General features: G+C 37.8%; 2 protein-coding genes across 3 annotated transcripts; one reads left to right on the top strand and one right to left on the bottom strand.

Annotated features, from left to right (window-relative positions):
- Positions 1-714: 714 nt before the first annotated feature.
- Positions 715-16628, top strand: CLEC6A (C-type lectin domain containing 6A). Of its 2 annotated transcripts, XM_043441513.1 has the most exons (6): positions 715-877; positions 1794-1886; positions 4875-4976; positions 11837-11988; positions 14416-14531; positions 16073-16628. In XM_043441513.1, exons 1-6 carry the CDS (start codon positions 865-867, stop codon positions 16215-16217), a joined length of 621 nt encoding a protein of 206 aa, XP_043297448.1. In that variant the 5' UTR covers positions 715-864; the 3' UTR covers positions 16218-16628. The 2 variants fall into 2 exon arrangements, with proteins under 2 accessions (XP_043297448.1, XP_043297449.1); XM_043441514.1 differs by lacking the exon at positions 1794-1886 and having other exon boundaries at positions 750-877.
- On the bottom strand, positions 9102-9577 carry LOC122423957 (40S ribosomal protein S25-like). The gene is made up of 2 exons (XM_043441515.1): positions 9217-9577; positions 9102-9184 (listed from the first exon to the last, which is right to left on the bottom strand). Exons 1-2 carry the CDS (start codon positions 9560-9562, stop codon positions 9156-9158), a joined length of 375 nt encoding a protein of 124 aa, XP_043297450.1. The 5' UTR covers positions 9563-9577; the 3' UTR covers positions 9102-9155.
- Positions 16629-17722: the final 1094 nt, after the last annotated feature.

Raw genomic sequence — 17722 nt, 5'->3', positions numbered from 1 at the left:
TCTTGGTCTTCATGTAATAAGATGTAATAAGAATGTTTTATCACTTTTACAGATAGATTCCAGTCTCTTCCACTTTGCAATTATATTCCTAAACAATGTCCATGGTTCTTTATGTAATTTATTATATTAACCCTCATTATTTAAGTCATATCTATTCAATAAGACTTTTGCTCACTTCCTAGAACACTATTAAACACGTGGGTTAAGTCTTACATAAAACTCAATGTAAAAATTGGCTTGTTGTTTAGTTGCTAAATGAAGTCAGACTCTTTTGTGACCCCATGAACTATAGCCTGCCAGGCTCCTCTTCCCATGTTTCCAGGCAAGAATACTGGAGTGGGTTGCCATTTCCGTTTCAAGGGATCTGCCTTACCCAGGGATTATACCCAAGTCTTCTGCATTAGCAGGCAGATTCTTTACCACTTGGCCACCAGGAAAGCCACCCCCCCCACCCCAATTGGCTAAGGACCACTGAATTAATTACATCTTACAAATAATTTTTTTTTTTAAAGATTCCTATTCTGTTCTGAGTGGGAATCAGAGAGAGAGACAGACTTTCTGTCAGAAAGTGAACAAATGATGTGAATATTCTTGTTGAAGTTCTCATGAACAGTTTAGGCTAGGTTTCTCAGTTTCTCTTTCATTTTACCCACTATTTAAAAATCACTGGAATCTATAGTCCAAACCGCAACTTCTTCTTTCAAGGTGCCCTTTATATTGGATGTCTCTTAGTCACATCAGAGTATTCAGCAGTTCATCTCTGAGCTCTGACTTCTTTGAATGAAGCCAGAGCTCTGGGTAACATCTTCAGATAGAGAGAGAGAAAGAGGCTTTTGGACCTCCTGAACACAGGGAGCCCAGAGAATGGTGCGGGAAGGTAAGTATTCCTTTTCTCCATTCAAGAAAGGAAGATACAAATGTGTGATGAAATGATGAGTCATCTGAAGAGAAGATGTAGACAACAGACAAATGGATGGGAAAGAGATTGGACCACATTGTAGAGTCATGGGAGACTGAAAGAGAGAATAATTCCTCAGAGGCCAGACTCACCTGAAAGTGTAAGAAACCATACACCACAGAGGTTTATGAGAAGTAAGAGACAGAAATGATATTTTTAGGAAGATGGGGAAATCAACAGAAGATTATAATATTAAGAAGAAAGAAGAAGGAAATGGAAATTACCTTTGGCTGAGAATGAGTTTTGCCTGGATTGTTTAAGGCCTGAGAGCTGCTGCTGAGTCACTTCAGTCATGCCCAACTCTTTGTGACCCCATGGACTGTAACCCACCAGACTCCTCTGTCCATGGAGTTTTCCAGGCAAGAATACTCAAGTGGGTTGCCATTTCCTTCTCCAGGGGATCTTTATGACCCACGGATCGAACCCATATCTCTTATATCTCCTGAATTGGCAGGCGAATTCTTTACCACTAGCTCCACTTTTGAGAGCCACTACCTGGTTATGTAATCTTGAGGGCGTTTCTAAGCTCTCTATTTTTAAAAAGATACTTATTTACTTACTTGGCTGTGTTAGGTCTTAGTTGAGGCATGTGGGTTCAGTTGCCCCACAGCATGTGGGATCTTATCTCTGCGACCAGGGTTGGAACCTGTGTCTCCTCCATTGCAAGGCAGATTCTTAACCACTGAATCACCAGGGAAATCCCCTAAGTTCTCTTCTAATTTAAGTCTTAATTACTCTGAGATTCTTCATCTGGTGTCTTCATTGCTCTAAGCTTCTTAGGGTCTCTTGCTTCCTGGAACCCCTGGTAACTACATCTGTCTTGCTGACTTGACAGGGAAAGCAGAATCCTGCTTCCATGCGAGGCTCTGGTGTATCGTGGTACTTTGCTTAGTCCTCCTCAGTGCATGTTTCATTGTGAGCTGTGTGGGTAAGTTCATCACTGAGGGGCTATGTCCCTTGATCCCTTCCCCATCAAGTTCTATGTAGACCCTCTAGGCAGTGATCCTCAACCTTTTTGGCTCCAGGCACCCATTCTGTGGAAGACAACTTCCCCACAAACTAGGGGTTAGGGTGGGGAATGGTTTCAGGATGATTCAATCATAGTACACTTACCGTGTACCTTCTTTCTGTTATTATTACTACATCAGCTCCACCTCAGATCATCAGGCATTAGATCCCAGAGGTTGGGGACCCCTTCCCTAGAATATGTTCTCTTTAACCCATTAATATGTTAGCTCTTACTTGGAATGCCATGCATTTTCTTCATTTTTCTCTCCCCTCCTCCTCCCTTTTCTCTGCTTCCTCCATGTTTTGATAACTGGTTCTTTTTCCAGATTTATTTTGCCTGGTTTTACTAGCATTTACCCAATCATGACCTCACCTAGATTGTATGTTTCTTGTTGCCATCCTCGAGGACCCCATCTTCACTCCTGGGTTCATGGTGATCACGTGTCATAAAGCCCTTTAGTGAGAGGACGGCCATAACTGCCTTTATGATCATACTACTTTAGATTAGGATATTTGGTTTTCATGTGGGAGTCTTTCCCACTAGGAAAGGAAAAGGTTTTCAAGTGGAATATTGGAACTAGAAGAGAATAAAGTATTTCTTTCCTGTTCCCTTTGCCTCCAGTTAAGTAGTTCAGGTTCATTTTGTGAGAAGTCTCAAAGGCCTTTTTGCTCTCTAACCCACAATTTAGTTCTCTATTCATACAAGGTGGTTAAAAATAGTTATTGAATAATCTGAGGGGGTGAAACTGGCTTCCTATGTCAAATTGGCCATATTTGAAGCTCCTTCTGACATGTAAATCAATCTTATAGTCTTCATTAAAGCACAAAGAATTATCACCAGGATTAGAATTTGCTTTACTTTACAGAGTCAAGTGGAAGAGAGAAAGGGGTTTAAGGGTAGCTATTTCAGTAATCAAAAGGAAGCAGGTATTCAGAACTCCGAGACAGGCTAAGAGAGAGGTAATAATGTTTGACAGTCCAGGGTTTCAATAACAGAAGGACGAGAAGGATATGAGTGAAGAATCAAGTCAGGACCTGAGCGAGAACAGGTCTTACTCAATGTGCACACCCTGAACATAAAAGTTTATATTCATTTGAGACATTTAAAATGTCTCTAAAGGTTTAAAGGCTCCCCTTGGTTGTTATTCATCCTCTATGTTTAAGGGTAGCTACCAGCAGTCAGAAATTTTTAAAAATACTGGAATAAATTGCAAACTCACTTCAGGATTATTAACATTAAGGAGAGCTACCATAAGGCCCTGCAACCCCACTCCTGGGCATATATCTGGAGCAAAACATGATTCAAAGGATATATGTACCCAAATGTTCATTGCAGCATTGTTTACAATAGCTAAGACATGGAACAACCTAGATGTTCATCAACAGGTGAATGGATAAAAAAGATGTACATGTATACAATGGAATATTGCTTAACCATCAAAAATGAAATAATGCCACTTGCAGGAACATGGATAGACCTAGATATTGTCATACTGAGTGAAGCAAATCAGACAGAAAAGGAGAAATATCATATGACATCCCTTATATGTGGGATCTTAAAAAAAATGGATTCAAATGAACTTCCTTGCAAAACAGAAAAAGACTCACAGACTTAGAGAATGAATTTATAGTTGCTGGGTCAAGGGGTGGGGAAAGTACGGAGGAAAGAGATATTTAGGGAGTTATGGATGGACATGTTCATACTGCTATATTTAGAATGAATAACCAACAAGGAACCTACTGTATTGCTCAATGTTATGTGGCAACCTTGATGGGAGGGGAGTTTGGGGGGGAATGGATACATGTATATGTATGGCTGAGTCCCTTTACTGTCCACATGAAACTATCACAACATTGTTAATCGGCTATGCACCAAAACAAAACAAAAAGTTAAAAAAATTTTAAAGAGAAGCAGATAGCCAGTGAATGAACAGTGTCTATTGATTATTATGATCATCACAGCTCTAGGTGATTAACTGGTATAGAAAACAGAATCTCAATGAATGAGAACATACTGTATAATAGCACAGGGAACCCTGTTTAATGCTTGGGGTGACTTGAATGGGAAGTAAGTCCAAAAGGGAGAGGATGTGTGTAGATGTATGGCTCGTTCACTTTGCTGGGCAGCAGAAACTAATACAATATTGTAAAGCAACCACACTCTTATAAAAATTAATGAAAAAAAAAAAAAAAAGAAAACAGAATCTCTGCCCTAGAACATAGAGCTTAAATTTTAAAGGGGGAAAGAGTAAAAAATAAATGTGTCGGCATAAACACAAACATGACAATGCATACAAGCAAGTAGTAAACAATTAAAAAAAATTGGTATAAATGGCAACCCACTCCAGTATTCTCACCTGGAGAACTCCATGGACAGAGGAGCCTGGTGGGGTACAGTCCATGAGGTCGCAGAGTCAGACACGACTGAGTGACTAACACACAACACATAATTGCATTAGTTTCTGATGTGCAACAGTGTGAATCAGCCATACATCTACATATATCCTCTCCCTCTTGTGCTTCTCTTCCACGCGCCCATCCCATCGCTCTAGGTCATCACAGAGCACCCAGCTGGGCTCCCTGTGCTCCACGGCAGCTTCTCACTATCCATTTTACACAAGGTAGTGTAGATAAGTCAATGCTACTCTCTCAATTCTTCCCACCCTCCCCTTCTCACCCTGTGTCCACAAGTCGTTCTCTATGTCCAGGTCTCTATTCCTGCCCTGCAAATAGGTTCATCAGTACATTTTCCCTAGATTCCACACACAATCAGCATAGTCTTTATTGTGCTGGCTTAGAAAGAAGAGAGTGGTGGCAGTTGCAGGTACGCCAGTGCGGCACAGATTTAGAGCATACGGCTCAAAAGTTAAAGAATGGAAGGATACTAATCCTTCTTCTCCTTTTACAGTGACTTATTATTTTACATATGGCAACACTGGCAAAAGACTGTCTGAACTGCACACACACCATTCAAGTCTAACCTGCTTCAGTGAAGGGACAAGGGTGACAGGTAAGGTGTTGCAATGTTTAACTAGACTTCCCCTTTTCTCAGAGACAGGTCAGGGTTGAATTCAATATTGGTTTATTCTATTAAAAAAAGATAAAGTTGCTGCGGGCTTCCCTGGTTGCTCAGATGGTAAAGAATCTGGTGAAATGTGGGAGACCTGGGTTCGATCCCTGGGTTGGGAAAGATCCCCTGGAAGAGAGCATGGCAACCCACTCCAGTATTCTTGCCTGGAGAATCCCCATGAACAGAGGCTTCTGGTGGGCTACAGTCCATGGGGTTGCAAAGAGTTGGCCATGACTGAGAGACTAGGCACAGTACAGCATGCAAAGTTGCTGCATGAATATATTTAATGTATCTCTAAACTTCATTGTTCATATCAGGTTCTAGACTTGCCTTCAAAAAATGCCCCCTCCAGCCTTGTTGACCTCAATACGTGCTACCAACACACCCTCGTAATTTGCTGAAGCCCACCCTAGAAATTATTCTTAACGGTTCTTGTTTCACATTACCGTCACCCTCTACCAAATGGATAAAATCTTTTTGATATCTAAAATGCCCAATTAATAATGCCCATATCAAGGTTCCCCTGCTGGCTCAGTGGTAAAAAGTCCACCTGCCAAGCAGTAGATGTGGGTTTGATTCCTGATCTGGGAAGATCTCACATGCTGTGAAGCAACTAAGCTCCTGCACTACAACTATTGAGCCTGTGCTCTAGAGCCCAGGAGTGGCAACTACTGAAGCCTGTGTGCCCTAGAGCCTGTGCTTGGCAACAAGAGAAGCCACCGCAATGAGAAGCATATGCACTGCAACTAGAGAGTAGGCTCCTCTCGTCACAACTAGAGAAAAGCCCACACACAGCAAAAAAGACCCAGTACAGCCAAAAATAGATGAATAAAAATAATGCCCATATCCATTCCAAGAATAAGTTTTATTACGGTCAACTTGGAGGTCGGAACATGGCTCATGATGGCGTTACCACATTCTTTCCAGATCCTTGGACAGTGATACCATAGAAATGAATATTGATTCCACAAGAGTCTTAGGCAGGCAAAGCTTTTTGTTAAAGTAGACAGCTTGTACACAAGAGAGAAGGCAAGGAGAAAAATGCCAGCTCCCCAAGTAATAGGGGGTGAGTTGCTTTTATAACAGTAAGGAGGGTTTGTCCCATGATCACTGATAATTTCCAACAGTTGTCAAACATTAAAAAAATATTTTAGCATTTTGGCTGTGCTGAGTATTCATTGAGGCACACAGGCTCTAAACAGTACAGGCTCTGTGGTTTCAACAGCACATAGTTACCAAGAATCTGCCTGTAATGCAGGAGACACTGGAGACACGGGTTCGATCCCGTGGGGAAGATCCCCTGGAGGAGGAAATGGCAACCCACTCGAATATTCTTGCCTGAAAAATCCCAAGGACAGAGGAGTGTGGGGTCTACAGTCCATGGGGTCTCGAGAGTTAGACACGACTGAGTGGCTAAGCACTGCACATATGGGATCTTAGTTTCCTAATGAGGGGTTAAACCCAAGTCCCCTGCATCGGAAGGAGAATTCTTAACCACTGGCTCACCAGGAAAGTCCATCAGGCTTTTAAAATCAGTGGCAGATGGGTCCATGGTGGCTGTCAGGAAGAGAGAGAGCTTGTGTGAGGGAAAGGGAATACAGGAAGATTTTCTGCAAGAAAGGACAGAAACAGATAAGGTTAAAATATTTAGTTGAGCTTCTTGTGACAACTAGGTATACTCGTTAGTGTAGCAGAGATAAAGTCAATCGTTTATTCCTGCAAGTGTGTTTTTGTTTTGCTGCTTTTTTTCACCCGTGTCTCTGGGACTCAAGCTCCTATTTAGCTTCCAAGGGCTGGTTTGTGCAAGGCTGTTCCCCAGTCCTTTCAAAATGGCTGTATTGCTGTCTTCCTGTCTCAATGAGACTGCCCCTACTCTAAACAATAACCCTCGTAACTTAGCATATGGAGAATCGAAAGTAAAGTGAAAGTGTTAATTGCTCAGTTGTGTACTGTAGCCCACCAGGCTTCTCTGTCCATGGGATTCTCCAGGCAAGAATACTGGAGTGGGTAGCCATTCCTTTCTCCAGGGGATCCCCAACCCAGGGATCAAACCCAGGTCTCCCAATCACATTGCAGGCGGATTCTTTACCAGCTGAAAATCTTTACCATCTGAGCCACAGAGAGAATTGGTTGAGTTCAATTCAGAATCAACACTGGTCTGACTCACAAAAGCCCAAGAAAGGCAAAGTGTATGTTTGCAGTGGTCATTATGACTTGACTCCTTCCAAGTAATGAAACCCAAATAGACACTAGACTCCTGCTATTTCAGGAACTAAATATTTCCTCCTCTGCTTTTATGAAGAAACTTATGAACAGTAACGAGAGGGCAGAGGTTTGTTTGTGCTTCTATGAGATGTTGAAAATTCCCCCATTTTTTTGGTATTTGGCAAGAATGTAGTGCTTGGGGTGTTGAGGAATAATTTTCCTTACTCTCCCTGACCTATGGTTTTGTTGTCACATTGGAGGTTTTTTTTTTTTTTTTTGTCAAACATCTGTAGAGCTGGCCCTTCTGGGGAGGAAAACATAACTTTTCAAATTATCATGACAATGAAAAGGAAAAATGAAAGTTCAAACACAAAATTCCCATTTGATTGAAGTTAAAGCCTAATTGAAACCCACATTGTATCTTTCCCATTTTTTCCCCCCACACAGTCCTGGTGTTGAGATATTCAGAGGCATGGGTAAAGTCAGAGTTTTTTCAGTGGACCTGTGCTCTGCCTAGGCCTATCCTGTTTCTCCTTTTCTTTTTTTAAAAAGATTTATTTATTTTATTTTTCGACTATGGCGGGTCTTCGTTGCTGCATGCGGGCTTTCTCTAGTTGCAGTGCATGGGTTCCTCACTGCTGTGGCTTCTTTTGCTGTTCAGAGCAGTCTCTTGGCGTGCAGGCTTCAGTATTAATAGTTGCAGCACACAGGGTCAGTAGTTGCGGCACATAGACTTAGTGGCTCCTCGGCATGTGCAATCTTCCTGGACCAGGGATCAGACTGGTGTCCTTTGCATTGCAAGGCAGTCCTAATGACTCGACCACCAGGGAAGCCCGACCTGTCACATTTAAAATGTTCTGCTTGCCAAGCCCCTAAAAGGATTTTGAAAAGCAGTTATTATATCTAGAGGGGTAGAAAGGGTCTTGTGATTAAGATGGGGCACATATACACCATCTGGGGTAGCTAGTAAAATTCCATATCTTGACCTAAGTGGGAGTTATAAGGATGTTCAACTTTCAATAATTTGTTAATGTATGTATCAGTTTTCTACAGTTTTCTGTCTGTAATATGTTGAGCAAAAAGATTTTTAAAATAAGAAATAAATTTGTAAATGTTAAAAAAAGAGATTATGTTCTCCCTCATATAACTTAATTCGATGTCTATATTTTTGCATCATGTTATAGAAGCAAAAAATGGTGACCCACTCCAGTATTCTTGCTGGATAATCCCATGGACAGAGGAGCCTAGTGGGCTACAGTCCTTGGTGTCGCAAAGTCGAACACAATTTAGCAACTGAGCATACATAGAAGCAAAGGCTTCAATTTCTGGAGCATTGTTAGTATTAACACTTAAAAAACCTGCTACGTCTTTTTTATTTTATTTTTTTTATTTTATTTTTCAATTATTTTTATTAGTTGGAGGCTAATTACTTCACAACATTGCTACGTCTTTTAAAAATGTATCTACTAGCGTCTTAATGGCATTACAAAGTATTACCTCAACTCTCATTATGCATTGAAAAAAAGAGAGTAACCAAGACTTCCCTGGTGGTCCAGTGGTTAAGACCCCATCTTCCAATGCAGGTGGTGCAGGTCTGATTGGGAGTCAAAACACAAAACAGAAGCAAAAAACATAAAACAAGAGCAATATTGCAATAAAATCAGTAAAAACTTTTAAAAAGGTCCACATTAAGGAAAAAAATAACATATATTATTAGATGTTTTACATGATTCTTTTTCCCCCTTGGACTAATATTTACATCACATTTCCCCTATTTGCCAAAATATATAGATAAGTATACATTAATATTTTTATTTTTTCTTTTGTTCAGAAGTTTATTCAACATTATTATTATTATTATTTTTTGATTTAATAAAGTTTTATTTTTCAAAATGTACAGCTGGTGGGACCTGTTCATGCATCTTCACCAGCAGCTGGGGCATCTCCACCCTTGGTGTTTCTGCAGCTGGGGCATCTCCACCCTTGGTGTTTCTGGTGTAAATCACTTGAGCTCTGTGCTTTGAAACCAGTTTAATAAGTCCTTTACTAAGGAGTTCCTGAAGGGCTGCTCTGGCCAGGGAACCACGAATCTTCAGCCTCTCAGAGACGACAGCTGGAGTTATAAGCTTATAGTTGGGAACTTCTTTATAGAGTTTGTCATATGTTGCTCTGTTAAACAAGACTAGGTTATTGAGCTTGTCCTCAACTTTGCCTTTGGACCACTTCTTCTTTTTGGCCTTGTCCCCAGATTTGTTCACTGGATCTTTGTCTTTCTTGGCCGACTTTCCGGCATCTTTCTTCTTGTCATCCTTGGGCAGCATAGCGAAGGTCGGAGAGCAACTGCGACCACTGCCGCCTCGCTAAGATGTCGGACAAAAAAAGGCTCAACATTATTATTTTAAAATATCACATCACCAGTGGCAATTGTTTGTGGTATCAGTCTGCATATTTAGTTGTCACATGCATGGTGATCCATGTATAGGTCCAAACATTTTGACTGCTTCTAGCAGTTATGCTCCAGTTTTATTAATATATTTATATTCTGTGGAACACTGGGCTTTAAGTGTAATGAATTCCTCGTGTTAAAACATCACAAATGTACTTTAAATATTGATAAGTTACTACTAATAAAGCAAAATCCTATTGGAAGTTCATCTCTTAGTTAGATGAATGGGACTTGAAAAATGCAATCAGACTGTATCTACTTGGTTAATTATTACTAGAATGAGAGAGAATTCAACGTCAGTTCTATTCCTGTTTTTCACTTTAGCAACACAAACTTTAGATGAGCCTTACTTACCTAAATAAGTAGATAGGCATAGAATGTGCTTTGTCAGGATGTCAGTCAATTTTTTGAAAATTTTCAGTTATTTGCCAGAAATCATATAGTGTTCTAGTTCCAAAAATTATTTGTGATGGTCTGCTAAAAATTTGATTAGGTTATTTTTCAATGCTGTTGGATGTTAAGACTAATAAATGGAATAATTTGCAAAGTCTTGCTATTTTTCAGCCAGTAGTCATTTGCTTTCTCAATTTCTGGAAAGTACACCAAAAATGTTTAAGAAGTCTTACCAAAAATAAATGAAAAAAAAAAAAAGAAGTCTTACCAAATGACTATTAATTACATCTATTTTTCAATACTTACAAACCATTTTAATGAGTCCATTATTCTCAGAACAGTTAGGAAAATGAAATATATTAAAATCAATATGCCTTTTTGACAAATTTTTCTACTCATCACATTTTTCAGTATTTTTGTCAACCTTGGAACTGGAGATTTGTATTTAACATGTGAAAAATGTTTGAAATGTATAATTAATTGGCAAGGCCAATCCCTACTATCAAAACAGTCAGTCAAATTAGACTTTTAAAATTAAAATAATCTGTTAGGGCACATTTTGAGAAGTCTTATGAAAAGCCAATTTTTAATAGTGATCAGAATATATAATTAAGGTAGAGTTCTAAAGGAGGCTAATATTAAAATGATACTCCTTAGTCTATTTTACTCATTTTATAATATTATAAAATGAATAATAAGCCTTTAAATGTTTTCTCATTACTTAATATGTGATAATTTGACCATAATTAAAAAAACACAAATAGAATAGAACTACATATAACAATATGAATGAATTTTAGCATTATGCAATGAGAAATTAAGCCCAAGAAGACTACATATAATACCTTTATGAAAGTTCAAAACCCAACAAAGTTATATTATTTATATATACATATACATGTGCTAAAATTATATATATATACACACATATATATATACACACATATAAAAGACATCAGTGGATATTTTTACAGTTAGTTGCAGATATTTTAATCTAAGGAGAGTGACAAACGTGCTTTGAAGGAGAAAGGGGACAACTATTTGTTAATACTCTTAAGTGTTTGATACTGTGTAAAAATTAGTACTAGGTAATATTTATGAGCAATTTTTACATCTTAAGCATTCTTTAAAGTGCTTTGTATATATTACAAGATTAACTCTCACCTTGAGTTTGGTATTGTTATTTCCATTTTAAGGATTAAAAAATGAGGTGCAAAAAAAATGAGGTGCAAGGAGGTTATGGAATTTGCTCAAGGACATATACAATGTAGAGACAGAATTCTAATGATAAATAATTATAATTCCCACAATCATCCTGAGAATAGTTATCATTATTAAAATGTTAAAAATTTGAGGCTCTGTGGCTTGCCCAAGATTATTAAGCAGAACTGAATTCCAGACTCACTTATGTTGATCATTTGAAACTCCGAAAGAATTTGGTGCTTCTAATGTATAAAGAATATGAAGAATAGGAAAAAAATATTGATAGTGACTTTTTTTGGCAAAAAAAAGTCCAGAAAAATTTTGCAGGCAAATCTTAGTAAATATTGAGGGCTTAATGTTGAAGAATGTTTATTTACAAGCAATTCTATGGTGTCAAATTATATAATAAAGGGAACTGAAAGAAAATACATGAATTAAGAAACCTATCTTTGAAAAATGACTACAGATCCTCAGAATTTTATATGTATAGAACGTGCCCCTTTAAGCTTATTAGTCTCATCTTAGATTCACCCTTTCCTTTCATGCAACGCAGAAAAGATTTGGGCATGTTGCCCAGGTACCTGGAAGCCGTTCGGTTCCAGCTGCTACTTTATTTCTTCTAAAGAGAATTTCTGGGCTAAGAGTGAGCAGAACTGCGTTGGGATGGGAGCTCACTTGGTGGTGATCAACACAGAAGCAGAGCAGGTACTTTGGTTTTCTTTATTTTTCATTAAAATAAAAAAAAATGAGGAAAGAGAATAGCAAAACTTACCACCTTAACTCTTCTTAAGTGTACAGTTTAGTAGTGCTAACTATATTCACATTATTGTATTTGTAATGTCTTATTGTTGTTTAGTGGCTCAGTCATGTCTCACTTTTTGTGACCCCATGGACTGCAGCATGCCAGGCTTCCCTGTCTTTCACCATCTCCTGGAGTTTGCTCAAGCTCATGTCCATTGAGCCAGTGGTGCCTTCCAACCACCTCATCCTCTGTCATCCCCTTCTCCAGCCTTCGATCTTTTCCAGCATCAGAGTCCTTTCTTAGAAGAGTCAGCTCTTCGCATCAGGTGGCCAAAGTATTGGAGCTAACGTCTTACAGAAAAACCCAAATGAACTTTTTGACCAATTCAATAACAAGATCTAACAACTTTTTCATCTTGCCAAACCGAACTCTGTACCCAATGGAGAGTGACAACCCATTTCCCCCTCCCTCCAGTCCCTGGAAACAACCCTTTTAATTTCTGTATTTATGAGTTTGACTATTAATACTTATTGATATCTCATACAAGTGACATCATATAGTATTTTGTATTTTTGTGACTGCCTTATTTCACTTAGTATAATATCTTCAAAATTTATCCATTTTGTAGCATGTGACAGGATTTTCCTCCTTTGTAATTCTGAATAATATTCCACTCTATGTATAAAACATGTATCACTTATCCATTTACATGTTTATGGATGTTTGGGATGCTCCATCACCTGGCTGTCCTAAACAATGCTGCAAATAACCACAGATGATCTTTGAAATTTTGCTTTCAATTATTCTGCATATATATTCAGAAGTGGGATTGATGGATCATATAGTAATCCTAATTTGAATTTTTCAAGGAACCACTATATTGTTTTACACAGTGGCTACACTATTTTATAGTCCCACAAAGAGTACACAAAGGTTCCAATTTCTCCATTTTGTTGACAACACATTATTTTCTTTGTCTTTATTCCAGTAGTGGCCATCCTAATGGGTGTGAAATTATATTTTATTGTGACTTGATTTCCTTTTCTTTGATGATTAACAGTATCAAACATCTTTTCATATATTTGTTGATCATTTGCATGCCTTCTTTGGAGAAATGTGTATTCAAGTACTCTCCCTATTCTAAAAATTGAGATATTTATGTTTTTTTTTTGTTGAGCTATAGGAGTTTTATATATTCTAGATATCAATTCCTTATCAGATATATGATTTTCAAATATTTTCTCCCATTTCACAGGTTGCCTTTACACTCTGTTGATTATTTCCTTTGATGCTCAGAAGTTTTAGAGTTTGATGTAGTTAAGTTAGTTTATTTTTTCTTTGTTGCCTATGGTTTTGGTGTCATAGCTAAAAAATCGCCAAATCCAGTGTCATAGAACATTTCCCTTGTGTTTTCTTTCATAATTTTTATAGTTATGGGTCTTATATTTAGGTCTTTCTTCCATTTTGAATTTTTTTTTTAATGCAGTGTAAGGTAAGGGTCCAAATTCATTTTTTGCTATCCATACTCTGTTTTGGCTTCATTTGTGTGGAATATCTTTTTCCATTTGTTCACTTTCAGTCTGTGTGTGTCCTTTAAGACTGAAGTGAGTCTCACTAGAGTTTGTTTCTTTATCCAGTTAACTACTCTATGGTCTATTGTTTCTTGTAGATAATCTCTGTAATTTTAATTATCATCTCATCTGTGGGTTACCTATCTGGGTATATGGATCTTGACTCCTCTGTGTCTCTGACTCATCTACCAGTCACTTTGTGGTTAAGTTGTAGATCTTTCGACTAGCTTGCAGGTCATTCTCATTGCCAGTTGCTCTATAAATAGTTGTAATCCTGGTGTGCTGTGAAAGGAGGGAACTCGGGGTCTTTCTACTCTCTATCTTGGCTCCTCTTTGTCAAAACTAATAATAATTTCAAAAATTAATCACATACTACAGTCAAAATTTATTTAGAACTCCTTTATGTTTAACTTTTGCAAGTACTGAAACCTACTTCCTAGAGAAGTACTGCTTAGGAAAGTAGACAAAACGAATTTGAATTTTGATGACCCAAATGTAATTTTACTGATAAACAATGATAAATAAGATGACAGACACATTTGTAAAATTTATTAAACATTTAAAAGCACAGAAACTGATCTGCACATTGAAAAAGAATTGTCTCTTGGCGAAGAAAAGAATAAATTGTCTGAGATGGGAATTCATAGAACAGAGCTTTCTTCCTTCTGGGATAATGTTGGTGTTTTTAGCCATTACTCTTGTCCAGTGTGCTGTCATGACACTTCCTCATACATGCATTTTCTTTTCTCCAGAGCTAAAGATAACCCTTACTTGATCCAACCTGGAAATTTCAGTCTATGACTCTTTTTCTTCTCATAGGATTTCATTATCCAGCAGCTGAATAAAACATTTTCTTATTTTCTGGGACTCTCAGACCCACAAGGGAATGGCAACTGGCAATGGATTGATCAGACACCTTACAAGGAAAATGTCAGGTGAGTGCAGACTCAGATTAATGAACCCTAGTGCCCTGTTTACACAAAAAAAGTTAGAGAAATTTTGTTAGCAGCAACTATTAATGCTAATACTAATGGCTATAATTATGAAATCAAGAGTCTAATAATCATTAAGTTCTTACTAAGTGCATGCATTATCTTACCTAAATTTCATAAAAACTTCTTTTTCAGAACTCATTTTACTGATAAGAAATAGAATAAATCACCCAACTTCAATAAATTAGTAAGATGAGAAAGTAGTCTCAACTCTATGTTTATTTAAGTCCAAAGATAATGCTCTTAACTGTTACTTTTGCTACTCCTAAACAATTCAATTAAGTATTTCTCCAATTAATAAGATTTAAACGTCTGAAGCAGTATTATGTTCAAATTCTAATAGGATAATTATATAATAATACTATTTGTTTGTGGCTTTAGAAAACCCTGAATTTAATTATACATTATTACATTTGATTATTACACAACCTTGTGAGCTATTTAGGGAACTTACGGTTATTCCTATCTTTGTAGATGAAGAATTTAATTAATTCCTTAAAGTCAAATGAGTCAGCAGCAGTACCAGGTCTTTTTTTTTTTTAATTATGTATTTATTCATTTATTTATGTATTTTTGGCCATGCCGGGTCTCTGTTGCTGTGTGCGGGCTTTCTCTGGTTGTGGCAAACGGGAGGCTACTCTTCATTGCGGTTTGTGGGCTTCTCATTGAGGTGGCTTCTCTTGTTCCCGAGTGCAGGCTCCAGAGTGTGCGGCTCAGTAGTTGTGGCACAGGGGCTTAGTTGCTTCGAGGCATGTGGGATCGTCCCAGACCAGGGAATGAACCTGTGTCCTCTGCATTGACAGGTGGATTCTTAACCACTAGACCACCAGGGAAGTCCCAGTACCAGGTCTTTTAATTTAAAAAATAATGTCCTGTCCCTTCCATCCCACCCTACCACAGATTGTATCCCAGACTCAAGCATTCTGATACTCACTTTGTGTAGCTCCATGAGAGCAGAGAGATTTAGGAATATGATAAGAGTGCATAAGTGAGAGAGGTCAGGATAAATGCTCTGTATAGGAGAGGAAGTAAAGATCAGATATTAAAACATTAAATCTTGCCTTGCTTCATAAAAACTCATTTTCCAGGAGAATTTTAGATTAGCAAGAGTGATAGTATGTGTCTGCACATGTGGTTTTATTTTTAAGACTTTTTTTTGATGTGGACCATTTTTAAAGTCTTTATTGAATTTGTTACAATACTGCTTATGCTTTGGATTTTTGGTCTCAAGGCATATGGGATCTTAGCTCCCTGACCAGGGATAGAACCTGTGCCCTCTACATTGGGAGGCAAAACTTTAACCACTGAACCATCAGGGAAGTCACCTGCATATGATGTTTTTGAGGATGGCTATATGAAAAAAAGGAGTCATCATTGGGGTGTTCTTTCATCCTGAACCCTAATTTTTTCAACCTAATCCTATGTACTTTCTAATCAATCACTCAGCATTCACTGAAGTGTTTTTACCCTTTGTTTCTCCTTAGATTTTGGCACCAAAATGAACCCAACTTTTCTGCAGAGGAATGTGCTTCAATTGTTTTCTGGGATGAGAGAGGATGGGGCTGGAACGATGTTTTCTGTGATTCTAAAAGGAAATCAATATGTGAGATGAAGAAGATTTACCTATGAGTGTAACCTTATTCACTAACATCTTTAAAATTTAGACCCATTGTAAAAATATAATTTCCTTTTGTAACTTACGATAATCCTTATCATATCAGGTCATGGGGATATTCCAATGCCTTTCTCTCTTCAGTTCTTCCTCTTCTATTAACCTCTTTTCCACTAATCTTAGGATGAGCTTTCCTTTATTATTATTATTTTCTGTTTAGTTTGTTATTCATTCTTTTCTTCTCTTTTTCTTCATACCTCTTTTCAACATTCTTTGTTCCAGATATTGTACTATTTTGTCTGTTAAAAGACTTTGTTGTTGTTTAGTTGCTAAATTGTGTCTGGCTCTTTTGCAACCCTGTGGATTGTAGCCTGCCAGGCCCTTTTTTTTTTTTCCATTTATTTTTATTAGTTGGAGGCTAATTACTTTACAATATTGTAGTGGTTTTTGCCATACATTGACATGAATCAGCCATGGATTTACATGTATTTCCCATCCCGATCCCCCCTACCGCCTCCCTCCCCACCCCATTCCTCTGGGTCTTCCCAGTGCACCAGGCCCAGACACTTGTCTCATGCATCCCACCTGGGCTGGTGATCTGTTTCACCCTTGATAATATACATGTTTCGATACTGTTCTCTCAAAACATCCCACCCTCGCCTTCTCCCACAGAGTCCAAAAGTCTGGGTTATTGTTACCATCTTTCTAAATTCCATATATATGCATTAGTATATTGTATTGGTTTTTATCTTTCTGGCTTACTTCACTCTGTATAATGGGCTCCAGTTTCATCCATCTCAATAGAACTGATTCAAATGAATTCTTTTTAATGGCTGAGTAATATTCCATGGTGTATATGTACCACAGCTTCCTTATCCATTCGTCTGCTGATGGGCATCTCTGCCAGGCTCTTTTATCCATGGGATCTCCCAGGCAAGAATACAGGAGAGGGTTGCCATTTCCTTCTCCAGGGATCTTCCAGATCTAGGATTGAACTCATATCTTTTGCACTGGCAGGCAGATTCTTTTTTTTTTTTTGGCAGGCAGATTCTTTATGAACTTGTGTTTATCAAAACACTTTATAGTGTTTTTAAATTAAAAATTTTTGAAAACTGAGCTGGGAAAAGATATTTCAATTACTTTTAATGAACACAGTAGTAATACCAAGAACCTATAAACAACTGTCATGAAATAATTAGAAAGACAAAAATTGGGAAAAATAATTGAAAAACACTTCATGGAAGAGGAAGTACATAACCTAATAAGCTGTATTTTTAGAGATGCTCAGCTTCACTCATGACTTGAGAACTGCAAGTCAAGATCATAGTAATATAATATTTCATACCCATTTTAATGGCAAAAACTAATAAATAGGTAATACCAAGTGTTGGAGATGTAGATAAATGAGATCTCTTACACTTTACTGATTTGAATTTATATTGGTACTACCACATTGGGAATTACATATATCTACATTTTTCATTTATAAACATCATCCAACAAATTCTGTATTAAGAGAAAT

The sequence above is a fragment of the Cervus canadensis genome, chromosome 21 (assembly GCF_019320065.1).
Source record: "Cervus canadensis isolate Bull #8, Minnesota chromosome 21, ASM1932006v1, whole genome shotgun sequence".
NCBI classification, from domain to species: Eukaryota; Metazoa; Chordata; class Mammalia; order Artiodactyla; family Cervidae; genus Cervus; species Cervus canadensis.
This window is presented reverse-complemented; position numbering and strand designations above follow the sequence as displayed.